At 40.4% G+C, this 22,993-nt stretch overlaps 2 protein-coding genes across 15 annotated transcripts in view; both read left to right on the top strand.

The window, feature by feature from the left end:
- Positions 1-11,822, top strand: part of KIAA0232 (KIAA0232 ortholog) — a 61,213-nt gene extending 49,391 nt beyond the window's left edge. For 7 of the 13 annotated variants that reach the window (XM_085577647.1, XM_021550724.4, XM_085577649.1 and 4 more), the window contains 2 exons: positions 6,231-6,312; positions 8,103-11,822. In XM_085577647.1, coding sequence (XP_085433773.1) covers positions 6,231-6,312; positions 8,103-8,500 — 480 coding nt within the window. In that variant the 3' untranslated portion in view covers positions 8,501-11,822. Of the gene's footprint in view, positions 1-6,230; positions 6,313-7,225 lie in introns of all 13 variants that reach the window. The other 6 variants (XR_014954696.1, XR_014954695.1, XM_085577648.1 and 3 more) reach the window with 6 other exon arrangements.
- Positions 11,823-17,609: 5,787 nt separating this feature from the next.
- The window catches only part of TBC1D14 (TBC1 domain family member 14), a 65,115-nt gene continuing 59,731 nt past the window's right edge, over positions 17,610-22,993 (top strand). The window contains exon 1 of one of the 2 annotated variants that reach the window (XM_021550777.4): positions 17,610-17,911. In XM_021550777.4, coding sequence (XP_021406452.3) covers positions 17,869-17,911 — 43 coding nt within the window. In that variant the 5' untranslated portion in view covers positions 17,610-17,868. The remainder of the gene's footprint in view (positions 17,912-22,993) is intronic. The other variant, XR_014954698.1, reaches the window with a different exon arrangement.

Raw genomic sequence — 22,993 nt, 5'->3', positions numbered from 1 at the left:
GTTTGTGACTTTTCCAGACCATTTCTAGGCATCTTGGTTCCTGCAGCTCTGTTAAGTTAACAGAGAAGAAGTGGCTTCAAAAATCTTTACTGGAGTCTGAGAAGTTTCTATATTTGTGCCAGGCCTTGCAGAAAGAGTCATCAAAAACCTTAATGAACTTAGTCTGTAAATCAGAACAGGTTCTGGAATTGCCTTTTACCAGGAGTAAGTGAAATCTCACTTCATCATGCAGTAGGGCATAATGAATGAACGAGTGATTATACAGTTATTTGTGACAGCAAGAGCCTGAAGTTCCTTCCAGCCCTTCTCAGATCTTCATTCTGGGTGTGTAGTGCTCTGTGAGGCTGCTTATTCTCATCTTCACTTCAACCACTTACCCATTCAAGAAAGTAATAAGTGGCTGGTATATACAGTGGTACCGTAGTTTATGGTAGCTCTGAGGCTTGTAAAAGGTCTTTTGGTAGTGAACAGTGCTCAGAAAGCTCTGGTATTTCATTTTATTTGAGTTCCTTAGTGCAAAGAGGAAAACTTACTGCTTCCCTTGCTCAGGTCACATGATTTTGTAGGCATTTTCATAGCTTCAAAGTGCTAAACCACTGAGAAGTACCAAGGGCCAATAGCCCTCTCAGCAGTCTAGACTCCAGTTTGGTTTGCAATTGAGCTCTTCCTGGAGGGGCTTGGGGAGCTTGATTGCCCCCTGCGCTCAGACAGCCTGGGTTAACTTGTCCCCCTCTATCTACCATGTCTCAAGAAGGTGTGTGCACACTTCAGGCTTTTCTAAGCACCAGTAGGTGGAGTCTGAAGGTAATTGGCTTTTGGGCTCAAGAGCATTTATTTAAATTTCTTACTGTGCTTAAATGTCTCTAAAAGATGTGTATGAGCTTTTTTCTTTTTAAGAGTGATATTATTTATTTTCATGAGCATTAAGACAGTCTAGGAGAAACTTTTTTCATGGACACCCCACACATACATGCATGGGGGAAAAGCAGGCACTATGGTCTGGACTGATTAGTATAGACCAGTATTTGTAAATTATTTTTTAAAATTAAACGGTCTGTGTTTCTATGCTTGACTTTGGACAGAAATTAAAGTCATTGTTTAACTCAGTCATCTAATGTAAAGTTTGAGATGTGTTCTTAGGTACCTCCACTATTTTTGCAACAATAATGGATGTGAAAATACTAATATAAACCACAGTGTAATAGTAACACATTCTGCTTTGCAACACTTAAACTTGAGTTATATATGTGCTGTGGAAACACACATCTCTGAATACCTCCTATTTATGAACAAGACTGTAGGAGAATCTGGTTCACTTTCCTCCCTCTTACCTTCTGTATTAGAGCACTTCTTTTAGCATTACAGTGTGTTTTGCAGCAGGAATTTCTGCAGAATTTTTTTCAAACATGAACGATATTTATATATTTAGCCATAAGATTAAAAAAACCTAAAATTAAACCAACAACAAAATGAAACCAACAAAACAATTTTTTAAAAAAAGTCCAAACCAAACAACCTCTACAAAAAAACACCAGCACATGCCACCCAAACAACTACATAAAACCCCACAAACACAGCCCTTGCCCCCCCACATTACAGTCCTTTTTTCTTCTGAGTAAATGCTCCTACTGTTTAGCTGTGGAGTCGTGGGTAAGTACACAGTCTGCACCAGTTAATGGCCTGTGAATATACCAACACTGCATCTCCTGTCAACAAATTTTATGTGGGCTCCAATCCAGCAGGTGTGCTCAAAGAATGCTCATACTGTTGGGTCCTTAAGATAAATAAAAGGATCTCTGAGGTTTTAAGGTGTGAACATGCCTGAGACTGGTTTTGGGCATGAGGAAATCTGTGTGTATCTCATGAATGAATTGGCCTTGAGACTTTGGGGTTCTGTGCTGGACTGGAGTAATGCAGTCGAAGTGCAGAACCTCTTTAGAAAGGGCTGTCAAGGGAGGAAGGGAAGAGGGGTGATTTATAAACATTGGTTCTGAGGTCAGCAGTGTAGAAGGTAAGCTGTCATAAATCCAGGTAGTGGTAAGAGGGAGACAAAATGTGGAGATATCTACTGTGTGCCTTAAAATCAGGGAAATCAAATGAAAAAAGGCCATGTAGTGTCATCCACATACAAAGCAAAGGACTGACTGTAAATAGTGAGTAATTTGGGGGCTACCTAAGACAGGATTGAGCCAGATAGTCCTTGGCAAGTGCTGATTGTGACAGGTAATGAAAACATTTACAAATACTCTTAAGCTCTAACCTTCTAATTATGAGAACATTATTTTGCAAAGATACTGAGGGGCTTTTATGAAAAAGGACTATAAAAAGATAGAGTTCTCAATAACAGTTTAAAAACCTCAAGGTTTAAACAAAGCAAACAAAAAATATTTGGTATACCTGAAAGTTCTAGAAGTAAATCAGAAACAGAAAGATGACGGAAAGATATTTGATAAACACAACTAACAAGCTTGGAAAGCTATGAAAATGTAATATCCAAATTAGTGATTAGTGCATCTGTTGTCATTCTTAATGAAAATACAGGTGTTACACTGTTTCAGTTAGTCACTGCAGTATTAACCTGTGTATCATGAAGAGCAGCAACTAATTTGAGAAAAGCTTGCTAGAATACTTGTTTGAGAACACATGGAAGATAGAAAATATACAAAAAGCAAATCTTGTTTTTAAAGAGGAAAATGGAACTCAGGGAAAATGGAACTAATGACCCTCTTAAATTGTAAATTGCAAAACTGCATTTTAAACTGTAAATGGCTCAAATATGTGAGTAACAGGAAATGTCCAAGTATTAGTTTAGGAGAAAGATTGCACTCTCAAAATAAGTCAGTGACTTACTGAAGGACAACAGAGATTATTATTTTTTCTAGTATGTGCCATGTTTATGATAATCCCTGATAATAAAAAACTGGGAATGTCTGCAGTTACACTGGAAGACAGGATTAGAATCAAAAAGTTGTTAAATCTGAACAGCATCTGAAACATAAAATGCAATCCTGCAGGGACAACTAAAATTTCTACAGAAAATAGTAACCCTGTTTGTACAAATATTATGGGAGGAGTGACAGATGAGGAAGAGACGTGAAACAAAAGCATCTTCAAATACATCATAGTTGAGTGTAAATCAGGAATACACTACAAAAGGCAGCAACATGGAGGTCCATGGACAGGAATACCCTCCTGAAAAAAGTTGCTCTGCTGGAGTACCAGGCTCCTTGTATCAGTAAAGATGTCTTGAGGAGAAAACACAAAGGTCACTACTTAAGAAAACATAGTGAAAGAACTGGGGGTGTTTTTTTCTGAAATAAGAGTGACTCTGAGCAGAGGCAGCAGTTTTGCAGAAGTCATGTTCATAGTTAGAGGAGGTAAGGAAAACACTGTGTTCTCTGTAGGCTCTGGTAAGCACAAAAGAATTTGATGTGATGACCTTAAATCACACTAAGGAAAATTGAAGAATAAGAATTGTAACCAGACAAGGAGCATACTGTAAGGCTCAATTATTTTTTAGGGAAGCCATGGTAATTCTGCTTTGATGAGACTGAACATAGGAATAGTGCATTGTTGTTGATTCCAGCTTTGTGCAAGAATAGAGGTTACATATATTTTCAGTGAAATTCAACAATGAGGTTACTGCCAAATAGGTTTTAAGACTATAAAGTCTGGACTCGGCTCCCTTTGTTCATTTGTGACTGGCTTCTTGAGCCAAGTGTATCTTCACTGGGTGGCTGATGAAGTAAAATTAGGATCTGATCTTTTGGAATGGGAGTCAACGGGTTCATTGCTGCTTTGGTTTCTGAATTATTCATGTGGTGTATTCTTCCTGATAGTAAGGGCTTGCAGGTTCAAAGAAATACTTGCTTACAGATTACTATGATTTTTTCAGTCAGTTGTAACAGTTCTGATAATATTCATTCAGACCATACTGAGGCTTTAGTGCTTATTCTGTTCACATTCTTCAAGCCTCTTGTTGCCCTTGTCAGCCGTAATCCTTGTTAGCAAGCATTCTGAAGCAGTACAGCTAGTCAGTGATGGTGTTCCCAAATTAGTGTCTAATAGTCTGGAAGATGCCTCAGTTACCCTATGCCTAGCTTTAAAACCAGAAAGGAAACCCATCAATCTTCTCTCCCAACCTGCAGCAAAACTGGGAGTGAAACAGTATTGTAGCTGCTTTTGCCTTGCTGTCTATGAGTTTAACTTACGGATAAAATAAAATAAATATGAATAGTTTCAGAGAGGAGAGACTTCCAGTCATGATATTTAATATGAGAACCATTCTAAATAATTTCCATTTGGATGGTTAGTTGGAAAACTTAATAAAACTTTTCCTAAAAAACTGGAAGTGTATAGGAGTCTGTGTGAGAGAGGAGGAGAAGAAGATGTAAATTGAAAATCCTGTTTCAAAAGAGAAAGATTGCCAACAAAGGAAGGTAGACTCATGGTGCTATTTGGGAGTTGGTATTTTGTATTTACTGATAGGGAGTGTCTCTTTGATTCACAAAAAAATTCACAGTGTGAAACTGTGCATTTCTAGGGAACACTTAAGCAACTGTAGGAAAAAAACTTTTCTTCTGCAAATGTATAAAATGGACATTAAAAGTGTCCTCTATCCCCTTCCAAACAAAAATCCATCTCTCCAGGGTTGGGGCTGTGGTGGAAGCACAGGGGGGTGATGAAGCAGCCAGTGCCAGTTCAGTCTGGGAGCCACCCCAGGGCAGGTGCTGAGCTCTGCTGGTGCCTCAGCCCGGGAAGCAAGGCTGCTGCAGCTTCTTGTGCCCTGCCAGACTCACGCTGGCTTTGCCAGTACCTGCTGGGGTTCATCCAGCTTATCCCATGTGCACGTGTGCCAGCAGCAGGGGAGAGACTTTGAAGTTAATAACATATTGTGCCTGTGGAGTTTAGATGCCTCTATCTATAATCAGCACAAAGTGAAGCTTCCATGATTGAATGTATTTGTAAATGCATGTATTTCTGACTATGTCCTGCTTATACCCTTGAGCTGCTTCTTTTTTTTCTTTTTTTTTTTTTTTTTTTTAATGTTAAAAAAAGACACCAACTGATGGTTTCCATTCTAAGAACTCCCTTTTCTTGAATTAAGGATTTTGGAGGGTGGTTCCAAAAAGACTGTTCCTGGGTCTTATGACAGGAAACCAGCATGGATAAGTTCAAATAAGTTGAATCTAGGACATGTTCCTAAATACAGCACTCTTGAGTCACTCCTTTGGTTTGAGGGGGGCTTCTCTTTATTAAGGAATGAGTTTTTGTCAGTTTAGGTTCTATGGGTGTGTAGTTCTCCAGGAGGTTAAGGAGGAGCAAAAGGATGCTTATTCATCTGACATGTTTAAAGATTCTCAAGTTCACTGAGAAAGCTGGCGAGAAAGTCAGTGTTGAAGCTCATTTTTTAATGTTTGTTGTAGGCAGTTGCACTGTTGGTTTTTTTTAAATCATTCTAATATCTATAGAAGATATTACAGGGTGGCATAATCTTTTGAAAGCTAATGGGGTTACCTCAGGTGCAGCAATGAAACTGGGGATATGCATGTTGTGACAAGCTCTTGCTATTTTAGCCATGTCACTCAATGCCATAAGGAAAGGCCTCTGTAAAATTAAACTAGCATTCAAATACAGGGAAAGGGAGAGAATTTTGGCAGTCTTAGTGAATGGATTACTTCTAGCATGAAGACAAATCATTGATCATCCTCATAACCTCTTTATCCTCATGTTAACACATAATTCTCTAATTGTGTGGTTTTCCATTGAGTAATGGTACTGCTAATTCATCCTCCCAAACTTTAAACATGAAGTTTTGCCACTCTTTGCTTGCTGTCTTCTCTGTTTTGTGTTATACTGAACTGTTTGTCATGTTGGCTAACATTTCACTGTACTTCCATCTCTTGGATAGCTCTCTCTAGATTATAAAGTGTAGGGCTGGAATTAGATTTTTTTTTTTTTTTTGTCTGGATTTGTATAACCCTGTATGGGCAAAGTCTGAGACCCAGCATGGAGTTCATATTGGCTATGAGTTCAGAGAATGGATGTTCTGCTGCAGTTTGACAGTCATTTCCCATTAATGTTACAAATTGAGCAGTGTGACCTGTAAGACTTAGGAAAATTCATTGTCATACCAGAATTTCCTCCTCTACATGTAAGTATATTATTTATGGCAAAATGAAGTGTGATTATTGTCTAAACACTTTCCTATATTGAATACTAATCTGCAGAGAATGAGTGGCAGCCAGGAAAAGCAATGCTGGTGGGAAAAGGCGCTCTATTCTCCCCTTTTTCCTGCATCACAGTGTGAAGGTAAGCACTTCTGCCTGTTAGAACTAACTTGCTGTTGCACCCATGTTAGAATGAAATGCTCCTTGATATGGATTGGAATTGCTGCAGATGAATTGGATTTACTGTCTGTATTTAAAAAAACCCACACGAGTAAGCTTCCACAAAAAATTCTCTAATCTGAGAGAGATCTGGGAAGCTTCAGAGGCACTTGTAGTAGACCTCTAGCATGATTCTAAATTGGTTTTAAAAGAAAGTGGTTTTAAAATAATCTTTACACAAATTTACTTAATTAAATTCCAAAGCCTTCAGTTAAATAAACAGAAAATCTCTGATTGTGAAAACACTTTATTACATTTTTTAATGTTTAATCCTGAAAAATACTTATTAGGTAGGTAAATCTATAAGAGTGTGAAAACATTATGATTACCTCTTATGGGTGTGCATAAATAATGTGACAGTTATTCAGTGAATGTGTGGAATCTCTCTGAGGCCGGGAAGGAGAGGGATTTGCCACTTGCCCACTCCTTTCATACTGACAGTCTGGGAATTCTTCTGTCCTGCACAGAGAGCAAGTCCAGTCTTAGTAGGCAGGCTGCTGGTGACCAGAAGCAGGTGTGCTTCCAGCACTCCCAGGAATCTGCAGCCTCTGACAACTGACTCAAGCCCAGGTTTTCAGTGGACCAGCAAGAATCCAGGCAGCTTTTTTTTGCCTGCATACCAGTTCACCTTTTCTGTCTAGATAGCAAGAAGCTAAACAAGACCATTCTGTATCTTGCAGGGTCTCTGGTGCTTTCTGTTGGCACAGGCTCAGGATGAGAAAGTTTTGATTCGAGACCTGGTTCCTTAATAATCTGAAAGTAGATTAGCCAGTTACTATTTTTGAAGCGCACCTTTAAGTGCAACGAGCTGAACAGTGTTCTTGGTTCCCAAACAGCCTTACGTTGGTGTTTAGGAGGTTTGGGTTTCAAGAACATCGTAACTTTTACTTCGCTGCTAGCAGCGGCCGTGGCGGCGCGGAGGGGCGCTCGGAGCTGCCCGGGCCGGGGCCGTGCTGGCCCCTGGCGGCCAGCGCGCGTCACTGCGGCCGGGCCCGGAGCGGCTGCGGCGGAGCCAGGGACAGCGTCTGACATCTGCTGTCTGTCGGGGACAGCAGAGCCAGCGTCTGCTCTGTGCGGCTCCGTGTTTAAACCAGACCGGGAGCTCATCCTCACAGCTGACGTTACTCTTCCACAAACCTTTTTCTGTATCCGGTTGTCAGTGTGGGTACTTCTTATATGTGGGTGTTGATGCATGTGATCCATATGTATCTATCTACATGACAGATGTTGATATTATATATATATAAACATTTACTCTGGTAAGTAGAAATCATAGCCATTCATATCAGCTGGTGTTCTTGAGTTCCAGTGAGAAGCAGGCTACTGTTTCAGTATATACTGTGTGGGTATAGAAATAGGAGTGATGTGGAACACAATGCAGTATCAGAGTTAAAAAATGTACTGAACCATTTATCATAAACAAAGTAATTCTTGCTCTTTGGTATTTTAGGTGTTTTCATTAACTAAGTAGCTTCTTCTTTTACTATTATCCAGGTAGGATTTGATGAAGCTTCCGTGAGGTGTTATACTGATTTCTTTATGGGTGTCAGACCATAAAAACCCCCACAGGCAATGAGTTTACATGGCATAAAGTGTGAATTCCAAGAATACATCTCTGGATGCTTTAATTTATGGTATATGTAAATAACAGTGTTCCTCAATTCTGTTTTTTCTCCCTCTGCATCTGAAACACCCCCACAAAAACAATATAAGAGTGCTATACAAATGCCAAGGGAGAGAATGGTGTAGGAGAACTTGCAGATGTAAAGGAAGTATCCAATGATGATGAACATCTTTTAGATTTTAATATGGTAAGTTTGTCAATGGTTTTGGGGAGGAAGATTTTTACTTATTTTATAAGGGTGGGCTACTGCATCTTTCCTTTCATCACAGTTCTCAGTCTACCCTCAAATGAAATTACTGCAAAAAACTTCAAAAGCTTCTCTTCTCTTACTTTGTTTTTTAACTTCCTCTGCATCTTGAGCATCCTTCTGAAAGTTCCTCTGGGTGTTGTACTTTGTGGAGTACAACCCTTTGTACAAACAGCTGTACTTCTGATAGATAAGCAAAGCCACTTTCCTTTGGGAACGCTTGTCATTTGCTTGTCATGAGTGTTAAACATAAGTCTTCTTTTCCTTCAACTTCTAATTTCAGTAAGTGTAGAGTGAGCTGAAGTGCATTATGAGGGCAGAAAGGACCAGCAAATAAAGTCATAAGGATGATATATGCTGAATACTGTCCTCATTACAAGCAAAAAAAAAAACCTGTTTTTTTTTTCTCTAGGGAAAAAATTTCATGTACACATGTATTTCCTGATATACCTTTTAACTTCAGAGTGATGATAGCACTTAGTTTAACATTGTGACATGCTTGCTGTGGCTTTACTCATTCTGATGAAAATATATTTAAAATACATTTGCTTGAAGTTTAGTCAGAGCTGTGCTGTGCTTTCTTACTATTTAATACTCTCAAGTTTTGGAGATAACTTTTACAGTAATTTTTCCAACATTTACCGTGATAAAGATACATCCTGAGTTCACCTTTGATTCTCTTGCTGTTTTGTGCAAATCTTAAAATTAAGGAATTGGAAAAAAATAATTAAAGCACCACCTTTTTTCCCTGATATTCTGCAGTCCTTTCTACATAGTGGACTAAGTCAGGAAAGAGGAGGACTTGCCCTGTAATCATGGCATCTCTCTTGGACAACTACAAAACCATATAACCCTCCCAGCCCAGAGAAAAGCAAGCATGTTCTTTATTGTTCCCCATCAACACTGTCAGTTTAAATCCTTAGGTTTCTTCTGTTTATGAAGCAAGATGTGCAGATGATATAAATGCTGAGGCAAAACCAAATGGCTTCAGGAAGAAGATCTACTCCAGTGATAGCTCCAGCTCTGAAGACACAGCTTCAGAAGGTGGAAGCGAGTGGGCTGATCCATGTGAGGAGGAGCTTTTTTCTCGAACTCAACTGTAAAAACTGCAGAGTAGAGCAGATGATTGAAAAGTAACATGAGATGGAAAACTATCTTTCGTGAGGGTCTGTAGCTCTAAAACAACAACTTGAGTTTCCTCTTCAGTTAATGGATTCAGATGTGTATTTATCTTTCTCTTCTTGCTTATTTTATAGATGAGGACACAGCTGTCCTGTTGAAGATTTTTTTCCCCAAAAAATACTGTTAAATTCTTGGCTATTTGAACTAGACTAGATTGTGTTGTCAAATCAAGAATGGATGTGCATGTGCTTGTCTTAGTAGTACCACTGCTTTTTTGCATCTTAATTGCAGTTATTTTCTTTCTTAACTGTAGCCCTACCACTATTACGATCTTCTTAGCATCGCAGTGTCTACAACTACTTCTGCTATTCAGAGACTTCAGCTTTCTGCACATTAGGCTTTGTTCTTTAAGAACTGGGAGATAAATACTTAACACTGTAATCTATCAGTGCCTTTCTGAATGCAGGAGAAAAGCATGAATGACTTGTCCAGTCTTCATTCAGTAAATCTCATAACTTTGAAGTAGGAACAACAGGGTTGTGCTTTAGAGACTTACAGAAACTGTGTTTTCTATCCTATGATTCCCCCCTCCCACAAACCAACACTGAGGATACCATGGTTTGTATTTTTGCTAACTGGAGAAGCCAAGGAATTTTTGTAGGTATGGAGGCAATGTGGAGATTTTTCCTTTTTTTTCTTTTTTTTTGTCCTTTTTAACAATTTGTCAATGTGGGGCAGAAGTTCAAAAAGTAACACCAAAAATAATAAACCACTGGGGTGATGTGTGGATTGTTGTGAATTTTGTTAATGAGTAATGAGAATGTTGTCTTGTTGCAGATGAAGGCATTCATGTAACCTGCAAAAGCATCCTGTAACTGAACTTGAGCCTGAATGACTGAAACTCTAAAATGCTCAGTGTTCAATGTTCTAAATGCAAAGGGTCAGTGCTTCACTTGAAAGAAATCCTGTGGCTGCTGCAGTTAGCTGCTGTTGTGGCTGTAATTTAGTAAATCTTGTAGCTCATTTTGTGTTTCTGAGAGAATGTGTGGGGCAAGTTATGTGTGTGGTGGGTGGGGGTAGGGAAGGTGATGACTTACAACATACAAGTGTGATTGCAGTAGTGATTGTTGCTTTATGTGACTTGCTTTTAAATTTTCTTTTGTTAACTTAGAAAGTCAATACATTGTCAAGTTGCAATACATTGCATCTGTACAAGACTATCAACTCCTTCTGCTTTTAACACATTATGCAAAATGTATAAGCCAGGAGGAGCAATATTTGCAAAACTAAACATTCTGACTTTTTAACAACTCCTAGTTTAAAAAATGACAACAACTAACTAGTCTACATGATCGCAGCATGTCTATAACACCAGAAAGTGCAGAAAGTCCAATACTGACTTGAAAAGCTTCACCATTATTTTTGACAGGCAATAAACCTCACAAGAAACATAGCTGTTTGAAATGTGAGCTGAACTGCCTTTGAAATATGTTCTGCGCTAGAAATGCTTTCTGAGTAACTGGGTTTTGTTGCCTTTATTCAACTGACAGTGTAAGAATTGAAATATATGGTTGGGAAACCATGCCAGTCTTCGTGCAACACTTTTGGTGAGATCCTTACTAAAACTGGCTTGGTTGCCCTTATCCAAGGACTTTTCTTTTGGTCCTCCTCTTAGACAATGTTTTAGGGTTTGTATTCATACAGCAAATCTTTTGACACTTTACAGTTTCTTTTCTTAATTTATTTGCAGACTTTGAATAGATTTGATATATTTTACTTTCTTCTGGAGCTTCCTTGAGAGGTTGTTTAGCACCTGCACTGAAACTAGTTAACTGTAACATGAAATGAAAAAAGAATTTAACACACAAATTCTTCAAATCACTACAGTGAAGAATGGAATAGAATTCATTTGAGAACAGGAAGTGACCAAGTGGACATATTTCAAACACAAACTTCAGCTCAGTTAATTCTGGCTAGAGCTTCTTTGTTGGTAAGAAAGGGCTCAAAATTAACAAAGGTGTTGCTCATAGTTACACTGTGGCATGTAATGATTCCAGCACCTTTGGGGAAAATAAAATCATATATTGAGCTTGGGCAATAACAAATTGTCTTTACTTGTTTTCATAGTTTAATGGCTAAAGCTCTGAGGCTTTCACTGAGAGTTGAAGTGTGGTTTTTAGTTTTTCTATATGGATAGAAACACACACCAACAACAATAACAACAAGAGCATTAAAGGTTGGCATACGCTGAACCGCACTGTGGGATGAAGCGCATTGCATATCCATAGCATTGAAGTATCAGTTTTCCATTCCTGGGCTGAAATTTGTTTCTACTTTTTGCTTCAAGTGGTTGTATTGTTCTGATTTCACGTACACCAGAGTAACTGATTTTGTTTTCTTGTGGAGTTACTTAACACCGAATAAAAATATAAAAGGACAATTGGATGGTGTGTGTGTGTCTCTTTCATTTTCTTCGGCTAATGTGTATAACTTAGATACAACATGCAGTTAAGCCTTAAATATTCTGGAGAAATAGGATGACATACTGATTTGGGAGTCCTTTTTATTGCTCTAATTTTTTAAACTATTTTTAAAATAAAATACATTGCATATGTTCTTAAAAAAAAAAAAGAAGACAAAATGAGCTTTGTCCATACTTTATTTCTGTAGAAATTATAATGACAAATTAATGTTTAGAAAACATGAGACCTTTTTAAAAAAAAGTCAAACCCAAGCAAACCCAGACCCCCTCTCACATAAATAGTTACCAAACTTGTATGTAATATGGGATCTAACTCAGCAGATTTCTGTGTCTGCTTTCAATTGTGTTCAGCCATCAAGAAACCAGGATCTCACTAATTCCATGGCTGTATCTCCTTTCAGAGAAAGGAAAAAAGCTCCAACAGCTCACATTCTACTTGGTGGAGCCTTGTGTATTTTGATGCTGTAAGTCTGCAACCAAAGTACCATGGGATTCTGTGCAGAATGAATTCTGCTGAATTAGAAGTTCAGTGAAAACAACACAGAAACACACACTTGGAAATAATGGAAGATTCCCTCTGTAAGATCCTTGGTTGAATACTTTTGTTCAAACTTGGCAGTTGAAACTTTTAAAGGCATACATAATTTTCAATTATTTCTTAAATACAGCAGAAGTAGTAAATTTTCATTGCATTTATAGAAGATACTTGATAAAGGAAGTACATTTCATCAGCCAGGCTTTTCAATTCCTGTATCTGAATTAATATTAAACACATATATTGTAAAGAACTAGTTTCCAATGTAAACAGTGCTTCTGCATGCAAAATATGCCACTGTATAGTCCTAGAGCAAGTGCATCTGTCAATGGTAGGACAGGCTGGCTGTAAATGCATGTCACACTGTGCCTTCATGGGAGTGTCCTGATGTGAAGATACATGGGAAGGCAGTGAGCCTTCTGGAAAGCCAGGATTCCTTCACAGTAACTCATTCTTTCCCTACCAGCACCAGCAGTTAAGTATTATCCCCAATGAATTAGTCATTACCTTCTACATACAGCATCTCACATAATTTTTTTTTATTACCTGTGAAACTAATAGCAAAAAGACTCCAGAGGTTTGGGACAAAGGAGTCTTTACTGACAGATTTTAGCTTCCTACTGTGAGACTTCTGTTCCATTATTCAAGTTCCTCTCAAAATGTAGTATTACATGCAAATGGTTATAAATTTTATGGTCTATCTCTGCTCCAATGGGATGATAATGGGATGAACAGGAAAGAACAGCTGACAGAGGTGACAGTGGACCAACATGCTGCTGAGAAAAAGCCACAATTTTTACTGTATTCAGTACAAAAATACTAAAGTCTTTGAAGCACTGTAGATCTAAGGAGACATAATAATGGGATCTGGTACCTGCCCAAACTGAATGTTACTTAGTTTCATTCATCCTTACTAGGTCTAGACAACAATTGATTTTTAGTCCAGTACTTTTTTTCTTTGTAGTGAGATCCAATAGATGTTGCCATGTTGACAACTGCTACAGAATAGATCTGTTTTCTTTTGGAAATGTAATTTAAATAGTGCTTGCATAAGATAATAAATCTGTTATAGATCTCCAGCTTTTCATTATGCAGCTGTGCATAATAACAACCATATTTCCTTCTCTGGCATGATTTAGTGATGAGTGAAGATCTGTAACAGAGGTACCGTGGAGGCTTTGTTAGCGATTATTTATGGGCACTCAGGATTCTGCAATTCTGAGATATTATACAAGGAGTAATGTTTTTAGTTGATATAGTTTTACTCCTTCACACTTTATTACTCATGTTGTCTTTCCTAAACAGCTTGTAGACAGCGATAAAAACAATCCCGTCACGCATTGTTTCAGTAATATCAGTTCAAACACACTGGAAAGTCTCACACACTTCCCCCTGTCTTTCCTGCTCTTCATTTTCTGGCTGTCTCATGGAGGGGAACCATCTCAGTCTGTTCTCACCCAGTGGTAACAGAAGGGTAAACAGTGATGGTAGCTATAGACCAAACTTCCTCATCCTTTATCAGGTCTAACTTTCTATAGGAAGAGGCAGCCTTTTGGGATAATCAAAGAGCATGTTCCCCAGCTGTTCCTGATTCACCCCAACCCTTTTAAAATACCCTGGTGTACAGATAGTCCACCCGTAGGAATGCCCGTGCAGATGGTGGCCATGCTGAAAATGGACAGCTATCAAAAACAGGCAAAAGTGGTTTTGTGTGGAAAAAAAAAAAAAATTGATGAATCTGAAGTAGAAGAGCATATTTCTCAAAAGCATCACCATTTGCTTCCAAGGTATTGATTTTTTCACAGAATAATTACCCTTTTCATTGCTACAAGTCAGTAGAAACCTGAACATATATATATTGTACCCTTTTCTTGTGCCATATAACATGCATGGGTTACTTCAGTGTGCCTACAGGTAATTCTGTAAAGCAAGGAGGAAAAGGAGCAATGTCTCCTGTCTTTTGCTTTCCTGAGGGAGCTTCTCTGGTGGTATGATGGATAACAGCTCGGAGTATCCAGCAGTGCCACACTTGGTACCCTTGCACTCAGGCTTGGGTGAGCTAGAACTCCCTTAAATCACAGTGAAGGCAAGTGGAGGCAGGAGCTGTTGGTCAGCTCACAGTGATGCACAACTACTGTCCATTCACAACATGCTAATCTTTTCTTTAAAGAAAAAACTGAATTGTCTTCTGGCTTATGACAGAATTACTGACTTTCAGGAGCTGCACAGTGGATTCAAATGAAGCTCAGTTTGGCTGGCTCTGAAAGATGCTTGCATCACACTTGGCTTGTAATGAATGAAAATTCAATCTAGATGTTCTCATCTAGCTCTTAAAAAAATAAATTTGAAGCTGTATCAATTACAAAATTGCTGAAGCTTCAAAACAGAACTGAAAGCCTAAGCAGAGAATGCTTTCTCAAATCTACAGGCATAAGAAATAGGACAGAAACTTCCTTGGCTCTAATGAAACAGGAAGGACTGATATTTGGTATACTTTTACCATATGTAGTATATTTTGGAGAAACCACTGAGACAGAAAGAGCAAAAACTCCTTCTTGCAGAATAATTTTAAACTGGGATATCGAACCCTGCTGGCATGAGTGAATCTGTATGACAAAGTTTTCATGTTTAAAAAAAAATTAAATTCTCTAGCACCAGTCTATTACTAGACCTGTAGAAGTTTTTGCCCTTTAGGTGAACATCAATTGCCAGTTTGAGGCTGCTCTATGTAACATTTTGTTTCTACACAACAGCTGCAGGCAACACACCCTTAAAGCATGATTTTATCCCAAGAATTTTTATAAAATTAAGTGTTCTGCAGGTTTACTTGACCTTGAATCAGTGGCAGAAGACTGGTAATAACCATGCTGATTAAATGGCACAATTAACTTCTTATCACACTTCTGAGGATTTACTTACAACCCACGTGTTTAAACAGGAAGACTTGATTTCTGTGTGCCCTTCTGTGTGGACTTTAAATTTTGCACAGCTGCAGAGAAGAAAGGTGCTAAAGGTCCCCTTTGTGCTGAGTTATGCTTTTATACTTCCTGTACCTGGCAGTACCTGTTCTGTTTCTTTTAGTAATGAGCACATGCCACACTTCATCACAGCTAGTGGTGTGACATTGTATTTAGTCACAGTGTGAGTGAGCCCTTCAGCTTTTCCCCATACAGAGAAGCAATAATACACATTTGCAGACAGACATTTACCTTATTTGGGATGAAGGGGGCATGAAAGGACCGATACTAACTGCTAATGCAACACACCTTTTGTTAATAGCTTATGACCATCAGAAATGCTACTTCCCCTTTCCTATGAGTTATACAGCCATTCATGTGCAATAGAGGGGTGGTTTTTTTATATTGACTAGGCTGCAATTTTCTGTGACTTCCCATATGCTCTGCTACTGCTAAAAGATTCTGCAGCAGGTTTTTCTGTTTCCTCAGCCTAAATTACATTAAGATGGGAGTATCATTATTTCCTGTGCAGGCACTCTGCAGAATTAGAGAGTTCATGACTGTTACCATTCTTTTATTTATCCTGGGAACCAAAAAACTGACCTAGGTACAATAATACATCATGATGACAATACTCTATTCTGGTTGCTCCAACAGAAGAATTGATTCACACTCCCAAAAACAGAAGAAAAAAAATTAATACAGAAAAAGGAATTGGTGACAGTATATGCTCAAAAAAATCTTATTTTGCTTATATGCTTATATAAAATATAAGCAAGTTTATAATGCCTCAAAACTGGTTTGATTTTATTTACCTTTATTTATTTACATTAAATATGGAAGCTCTTTTACAGAGATATTAGTCATTTTCAAAAGAAGAGATGGAAAAATTAGTGCCAATCTTAAGTCATTTTATGCTGATACTCATCTTAGAAATTCAGCAGACTAAGGACTGATCCAGTCACAGAAACAAACTATCTGCAGAGGTATAATTTTTGATGGTACATTTTCAGAGCAGTTTCATAATGATTTAATTCTTATCTGTATAGTATGGATTTGGTGTCAACAGGGTCATGGTGGCAAGTACTTCTGTACAGCTTTGCCTCAGCCTATCACGATTCATTCAAGTGTAACTTGCCCATATAAAAGCTTGAATAATCATGGCTTTGCACTGCTCACAGCGAACCAGCTACACAAGGTCAGGTACTTCTGCGTCTGCTGCCCTCCCACTTCCAGCTTCAGAGTAGACAGGAGAGGTGTGAAGTGACGAGAGTGCTTAAATACTGGGTTCAGATGGGGGACAGCTTTATCTCACCACTGTTTTAGAGACATGATCACCGACTCTAGGTGCAAAACACATGACCTTTGCAGAAAACAAAAGCAGTGCCGAGTTTCACAGATGATAAGGAGACACGACAGCTCTGCTCCCGTCAGGTGCTGACTGCTCGGAAATCAGTGTGGGGGCAGAGCAGGGTCTGCACAGCTCCTCCATGCGAACGGCAGAAGGATGCACTTTGAGACGGAAGGTGAAGAGAATGGAAAGATAAAACATGCAAAAAAAGTCGCAGTTACCACCCCAGAGCCTCTACTTTTGGCATTACAGAGCGTAACGCCAGAGTTCCACAAAGGTAGGGACACACTTCCACATGATCCCTCCACACGTTCCGCAGCCCACACTTGTAAACCCACTGAATTTTGTTCTCTTCCTAAACGCAGGCGGCAGCACGAGTGCAGCCCGCCCGCCCAGCGGCTTTCCCCGGGGCGGCTAGGGCTGCGCGCCGGCCGCGGAGGGACCGCGGGACGGGCTGGGCGCCTGGCGGCCACAAACCGGCGACCGGGGCGCCTCGGAACGGGCGCCCTCAGCCACAGCCCCGCTTCCCCCCGTGCCGGGATCTCCTCGGAGCCAGCACTCTCCGCACAGCCCCGCTTCCCCCCGTGCCGGGATCTCCTCGGAGCCAGCACCCTCCGCACAGCCCCGCTTCCCCCCGTGCCGGGATCTCCTCGGAGCCAGCGCCCTCCGCACAGCCCCGCTTCCCCCCGTGCCGGGATCTCCTCGGAGCCAGCACCCTCCGCGCAGCCCCTCTCCCGGGGCAGCCCCGCCGCTGAGCCAAGCAGCCAGCGCCGCCCGCCACGGGCGCTGAGGCGATTCAAGATGGCGCCCGGCGGCGGCCGCCCCGGCCCCGCGCGCGCAGGCGTTCCCTTCCCCGGCGGGCGGGGCTTCCCCGGCGCGCCGGGCAGGGGAGCGGAGGCGGGGCGGGAGGAGTCGGGCTGCGGGGGTGGGAGCATCGCCGGAGGAGCCCGGCACCTGTCCCGCAGCCAGGTGTGCGCCGCCGGCGCCATGGGAGGCCCCGCGCCGCGCCGAGGGGGTGCCCGGCGAGGGGCGGCTGCTCCGCCTCAGCCGCGCTGAGCCCGGCGCTGCTCCGCGGGGAGCGGAGAGCGGCGACATGGACCGCCCGCCGCAGCCGCCCGCCGCCTCCTAGTCCCGCGGCAGCGGCTGCGGGGCGCGTCGGGCATGGCCCAGCGTGACGAGAGCGACGGAGGGCAGCGCTACCCCGGTGAGGTGTCCGGGCTCCTCGGGGCTGTTCCTTGCTCGGCTGCCGGTGCTGGGGTGTCGGTGGTACCTGTTGATGCGGACGAGGGGCAGAGCCCGGGGCCGAGCGGGGCCGGCGGGAGGGGAGCAGCCTCTCGCCCAGGGGCCGCGCTGGCTGCGCTGCTGCCTGGCCCGGCAGTAAAAAGTTGAGAGGAGCAGGTTGGCTGAGCTCTCGGAGCGTTCACCGAGTGGGTTGAAGACCGCAGAGAAGAGTGAGCGCTGCTTCCTCAAGGCTTTGGTTGTGGCGCTTTTTTTTTTTTTTTTTTTTTTCCGGTTGTTTCAGTTTCTTTGTGCTGTTTTGTAAGCGAAGGCCGCTAGCTCGGAACCTCCGCAGAGCGAGTCGTGTTCAGACCGTGAGAAGGAAGCAACTTTAATCCCGCTGCCTCTCTTGTAGTCAAAGTCTCCCAGAAAATTCCCAAAAACCGCAGAAAACTACGTCCCACAGTAGCTGAAGGTCTCCTGACGTTGCTGCTTATTTAATGTGGTTCACAGAGTTTTCAGTAATAATGGTGTGGGGAGGGTAAAGCCCTGTAAAGCGCTTCTGGAGCAGAGGCTTTAGCAGAGCACTGTAACTTGTTTGTATTGCCTGCCTGACGGAGCAAAAACAGTCGGAAAGAGGTGAATGGCTTACTTATGATTACTCTCGGAGCACTCTACTCAGAAGCCAGATTTGCAAAGCTCACACTTCTAAAAGGTCACTAGCTGAGAGTTAGATAATAGTCATCTTAATTAAAAAAAAACCAAACAAAACAACCCTAGTTTATTTTCTTTTTTGTTGGTAAAGTTTTGGCAGTACTTACATAGGTAGCCTTAATTGCTGTATTCCATGTTAAAAGGCAGACTTTTTGTAGTTCCAGGAGTTCTTAGCTTTTGGCAATGCTGTGGCTGTTAGAAAGTGCACATAAACAAATAGAACCAAGAAATCTTTAATAAACAAAACTGAGTTTGATGCTCTAGTGCACCAAGGTCACCCAAAGCTGCCCTTGATAACAGCAATGTGTTTCTTGGTACCTGCAACAAAATTACTATTAAATGCATGGAGATTATAAACTGCTAATTAAAAAGAAATCCTTTAAGAAGAAAAAAAGTTTCAACTTTGTAATTGAAGAAATTCCTTGTTCTTAAAAACTTGAGAAAAAATGCTGGCAGAAGTTAAGTGTTGAAGAGATAAAGTGTGATGTTGACTCTTTGGAAACTGAGGTGTGTATGCAATCATTCCTCTTCTCATTCCTGTGAGGCAAGAAAATATAGAGCCTTTTTCTGCAAATTGTCTTGTTGCTTGCCTAAACTGCATCATAACTCCCAACAAACTTGGAATAATGGACCTTGAGTTTGCATTTTTCTAGATTTGTTTTACTCTAATGATTTGGCATTGCTGTTATCTTTAACTTTTATGTTAGAAAGTTATTTTATTGTAGATCTTAGAAATTATAATCAAATATGACTTGTTCCCTCTGTATGGTTGAGTGATACGCAAAGCCAAAATCTGTTTTAAAGCCTCTGGTTATTGTCAGAACATGCCTTGTTGCATGCTGTGATCAGAATCCGGGGAATGTGAGGCCATACACACAGCCCTACTGAGGCAGATTGAAACTCCACCTGTCAGAAAAAGAATTACCTAGGAGAGGGTCTGAAAGCAGAACTAATTTATGTTGGTGTTTTCAAGAAGTTCTGATACTTGCAGTTTAGAGCCTGAGTTTCTTTTTGTTTAGGAATCATCAGTAATTTTGTATTCCTAAACTTACGTGTAAATGTCTTGCATCCACGGTGTTCTGTGACAAAGAGTTGCTCAGGTTAGCTGCCCTTTGTGTGAATAGCTGTGTCCTGATGTTAGTTTTGAACCTGGCTACAAAACTGTCTTTATCATGTGCTCCTTAGCACTTAAATTGGAAGGGTTAATGGGTAAATAACATCTACCTGCTCTCTCATTGCCACCTTGGCTGTATTTTCCTAACTCCCTTTTCCTTGTTATTTTTGTGGGATGTTCCCTCTTATGAGAACATGTTCTCTGTAAGACATAGGATGTCAGGACTTTACAAATATTGACTTTATTTTGATCGTAGTATATTTAAATAAACAATGGGGATTATGAATCTTGTGTGGACAAAATTGCATACTATTTCTCTGTAGTTTATGGTACTCAGATGATAATTGTTGTGTTAATAAATGCTTTATGGAAAGAAGTTAGCATTGGAGTACATGACAGAATATTTGACATCAATTGTCAGATTTTGCACTTACCGGTGAGGCAGCTAAAACAGAGTATACATCCTTAAAAACAATCCTACAACAACTTAACTCAAAATGAATCGAGTAGTTCTCCTGTGTGTTCTTGACAGCTGACTACATCTCAAGTTTTCATTTAAAGCCCTTGATGGGTACACTTCAAAGCCTCCCACAGTTTTGCTGAACTGTGTAAAACCTTTGTAGCTTGCTGTTGCATAATTTGCTCCAGCAAGCTGTAGTGTTGTATACTTCTGCATTTCTTGGTTGCCTGCTTAAAGTGTCTCTTCCTGTTAAATATATTGCTTGAAAAAATACCAAGTCAAGTTAAAATAAAATTCCACACCGGGTACAGAAGCTTTCTTCACTTTTTTTTTTTTTTTTTTTTTTTTTTTTTTTTTTTTAATTCTTTTGTTTACAGTATTTGGCCTCTTGAGCTGCTGTAGTTACTGCCTCTGCCAAGGTCACTTGAATGCTTACCATTTGTAAGCTTGGTTGAGAAGAGCAGTGCAATTAAGCTAAGGACTGGCTGCTGCTTGGGAAAATCATTGAGCAGAAGTAAAGGCAGTCATGGGAGGAATTCATTATGGGAACTGTTTACCCAAACATCATCAAAGCTGTTCCTGACAGATTACATTTGTATTTTGTTTTCTGGACTGCACTTTCTAGATGCATTCCTAAGTTTGAATTCTTGTAAGTCAAACCCCTAGGTTGCCCTGTTCTGAAGTGTGTATGTGTATATGCTTTAGAGTAACAAAAGGGGCTGGAGTGGGCTGTGGATTTGAAGAGCAATGTAAAGGATATGAAGGAATAAAGTTGAACACAGGGAGAAGAAAAAAAGTCAGCCTTATGTTACAAAAACAAGTGAATTCAAGTAAGAAGGTCTGAGAACAGGAGATTCCTGTATGTACAGCAGTAATTATATCTAATGCTCCATGTTGTGTCTTATTTGTATTCTTGAACTATGACTGTTGACTCCTTGAGTATAGTTTGCCTGCATTCAAGAATTGCTGTTTAGGGTTGTTTGTTTTTTTGCTGGCCCTTGCAATTTTAATTAGTGAATAGAGAATTTATAATGCACACAGTTGGTGTGTTAGCTATTTCAAAATATACTTTAATTGCAGGGGATGTAAACTTTTCAAACCATGGTAATATGAAAAAAAAGTTGCTATAGCAACTCTTTAAGAAAAGACTTCACACGTCTTCACAAGCTTTTTAGTCAAAACAATACACTTGAAACCTTGCTTAGGCAGAGGATTAGGCAATTGATGCATTGATTGGTTTGGATGGGTAGCATATAGTTGGCTGTTAAAAAGTTCTGAAGCAGTCTAAAAGATGAAATATCCAGGGTTGTTTCTCCCTGACTTTTGCCTGTGCTTAGGAGTGGATTGAACTGGAGTTTCATATCTGCTAGCAAATATTGGGTAGTAATTTAAAGATTTAGTGTAGCATACAAAGTAAGTTGGATTCCTGAACTTTCCATATGACTGAAAACTTATGGGAAAAAAAATTCTGTTTGGGCCAATGCGATATGTTTCAAATTAGTTTTCTCTTACTGCCTGTTGGTATCACAATGCCAAACTGTATTGATATCCTCAGATCTGAGAATGGACTGTGTGTCAAACCCTGGTGTTTGGCAGGGCTCAGGTGACATTAACCAGAGGTTTAGAACTGCTGTGAGATAGCAGTTTTCACTGACATTTGAAATGGAGAAGTTTGGGGTTTCTTTGGGGGTATGTATGTATTCATTTTTTAAAAATGGAATGTGGGGAGGACCTTGTAGGGAACAACTGGCACCTTTAATTAAGTGCTCTACTTGAGAGAGAATAGACCAGAAGCAGGAGACCAGGCCTCAGGAACTGAAGAAAAATATGTCTAGAAGGCAGTCTGTTTGCAAGATGGAATGAGTGTTCTTCACTCATTCACACTTATCCCAGAGTGTTTCAGAGAGAAGGAATTGAAGCAATATGTGCATATTTGTTCTGCCAACTGCTGCGGAGTAATTGCATTGCAAACTTCAGAAGGGCTGTAGACAGTTTACTACTCATATGGCGAGAGAAGATCTGTGTGATATATAGTGTTATTTATATAGCTCATGTAGTGTTTAAAGGGTCAGTAGCAGTTCTGGAAGCCAGGGCAGTAGTCCTGATGGCGTTCCAGGTGTATGAAAGCTACTACTGAGTTGGGTGCATCCAGCCTGTAACTCCTGTTTGGCAGCCCTTGCTTTGCAGGACATTGAGATTCAGACTGGAAGTGGGGCACTGACTGGATTAACTGACCTGCTGGCAGCCCCCGGGGAGACAGCATGGATGGAGGATCACAGTCCCTGCATGCAGTAAATGTATTTGCAAATGTCATTGTTACTGGATGTGCACTGATGAAGTGCATTGTCAAAACATTGACTCTGTGGATAGCTTTATAGCTGTTCAGATTTTGCATTTCTTCCTTAATGAAACAATGATACATAATACATTCTCTTCTGTGACAAGTTTATTATCAGTTTTATGGTTTCCAGAAGAATGCTGAGAAATTCTGTTTAAACAAACACTTTGGAATCTGTTCTAAGTGTATGGAAGCAAGTGTATGGTAGCCCTCTGACATCAGCGAATATGAATTTATGACTGTATAAAAATAAATCTCATATATTTGCCTCAATATTGACAGGGAGCATTAAAATACTGCAGGTTTTATAGTATGCAATTTCACTCTCAGGAGATGTATAAGAAGCAAACATGGGCACACAAACTGCTTATGAAAAGCTTTTCATGCTTCACATTTTCTAGAAGCCTAATTTAAGTTGCACTTGTCCTGGTTGTTCATGCTG

This window comes from Lonchura striata, chromosome 4, assembly GCF_050655825.1.
Source record: "Lonchura striata isolate lonStrDom1 chromosome 4, ASM5065582v1, whole genome shotgun sequence".
In the NCBI taxonomy this organism is placed as follows: Eukaryota; Metazoa; Chordata; class Aves; order Passeriformes; family Estrildidae; genus Lonchura; species Lonchura striata.
Note: the sequence above shows the minus strand (reverse complement) of the source record. Positions and strands in the feature narration are given on the sequence as shown.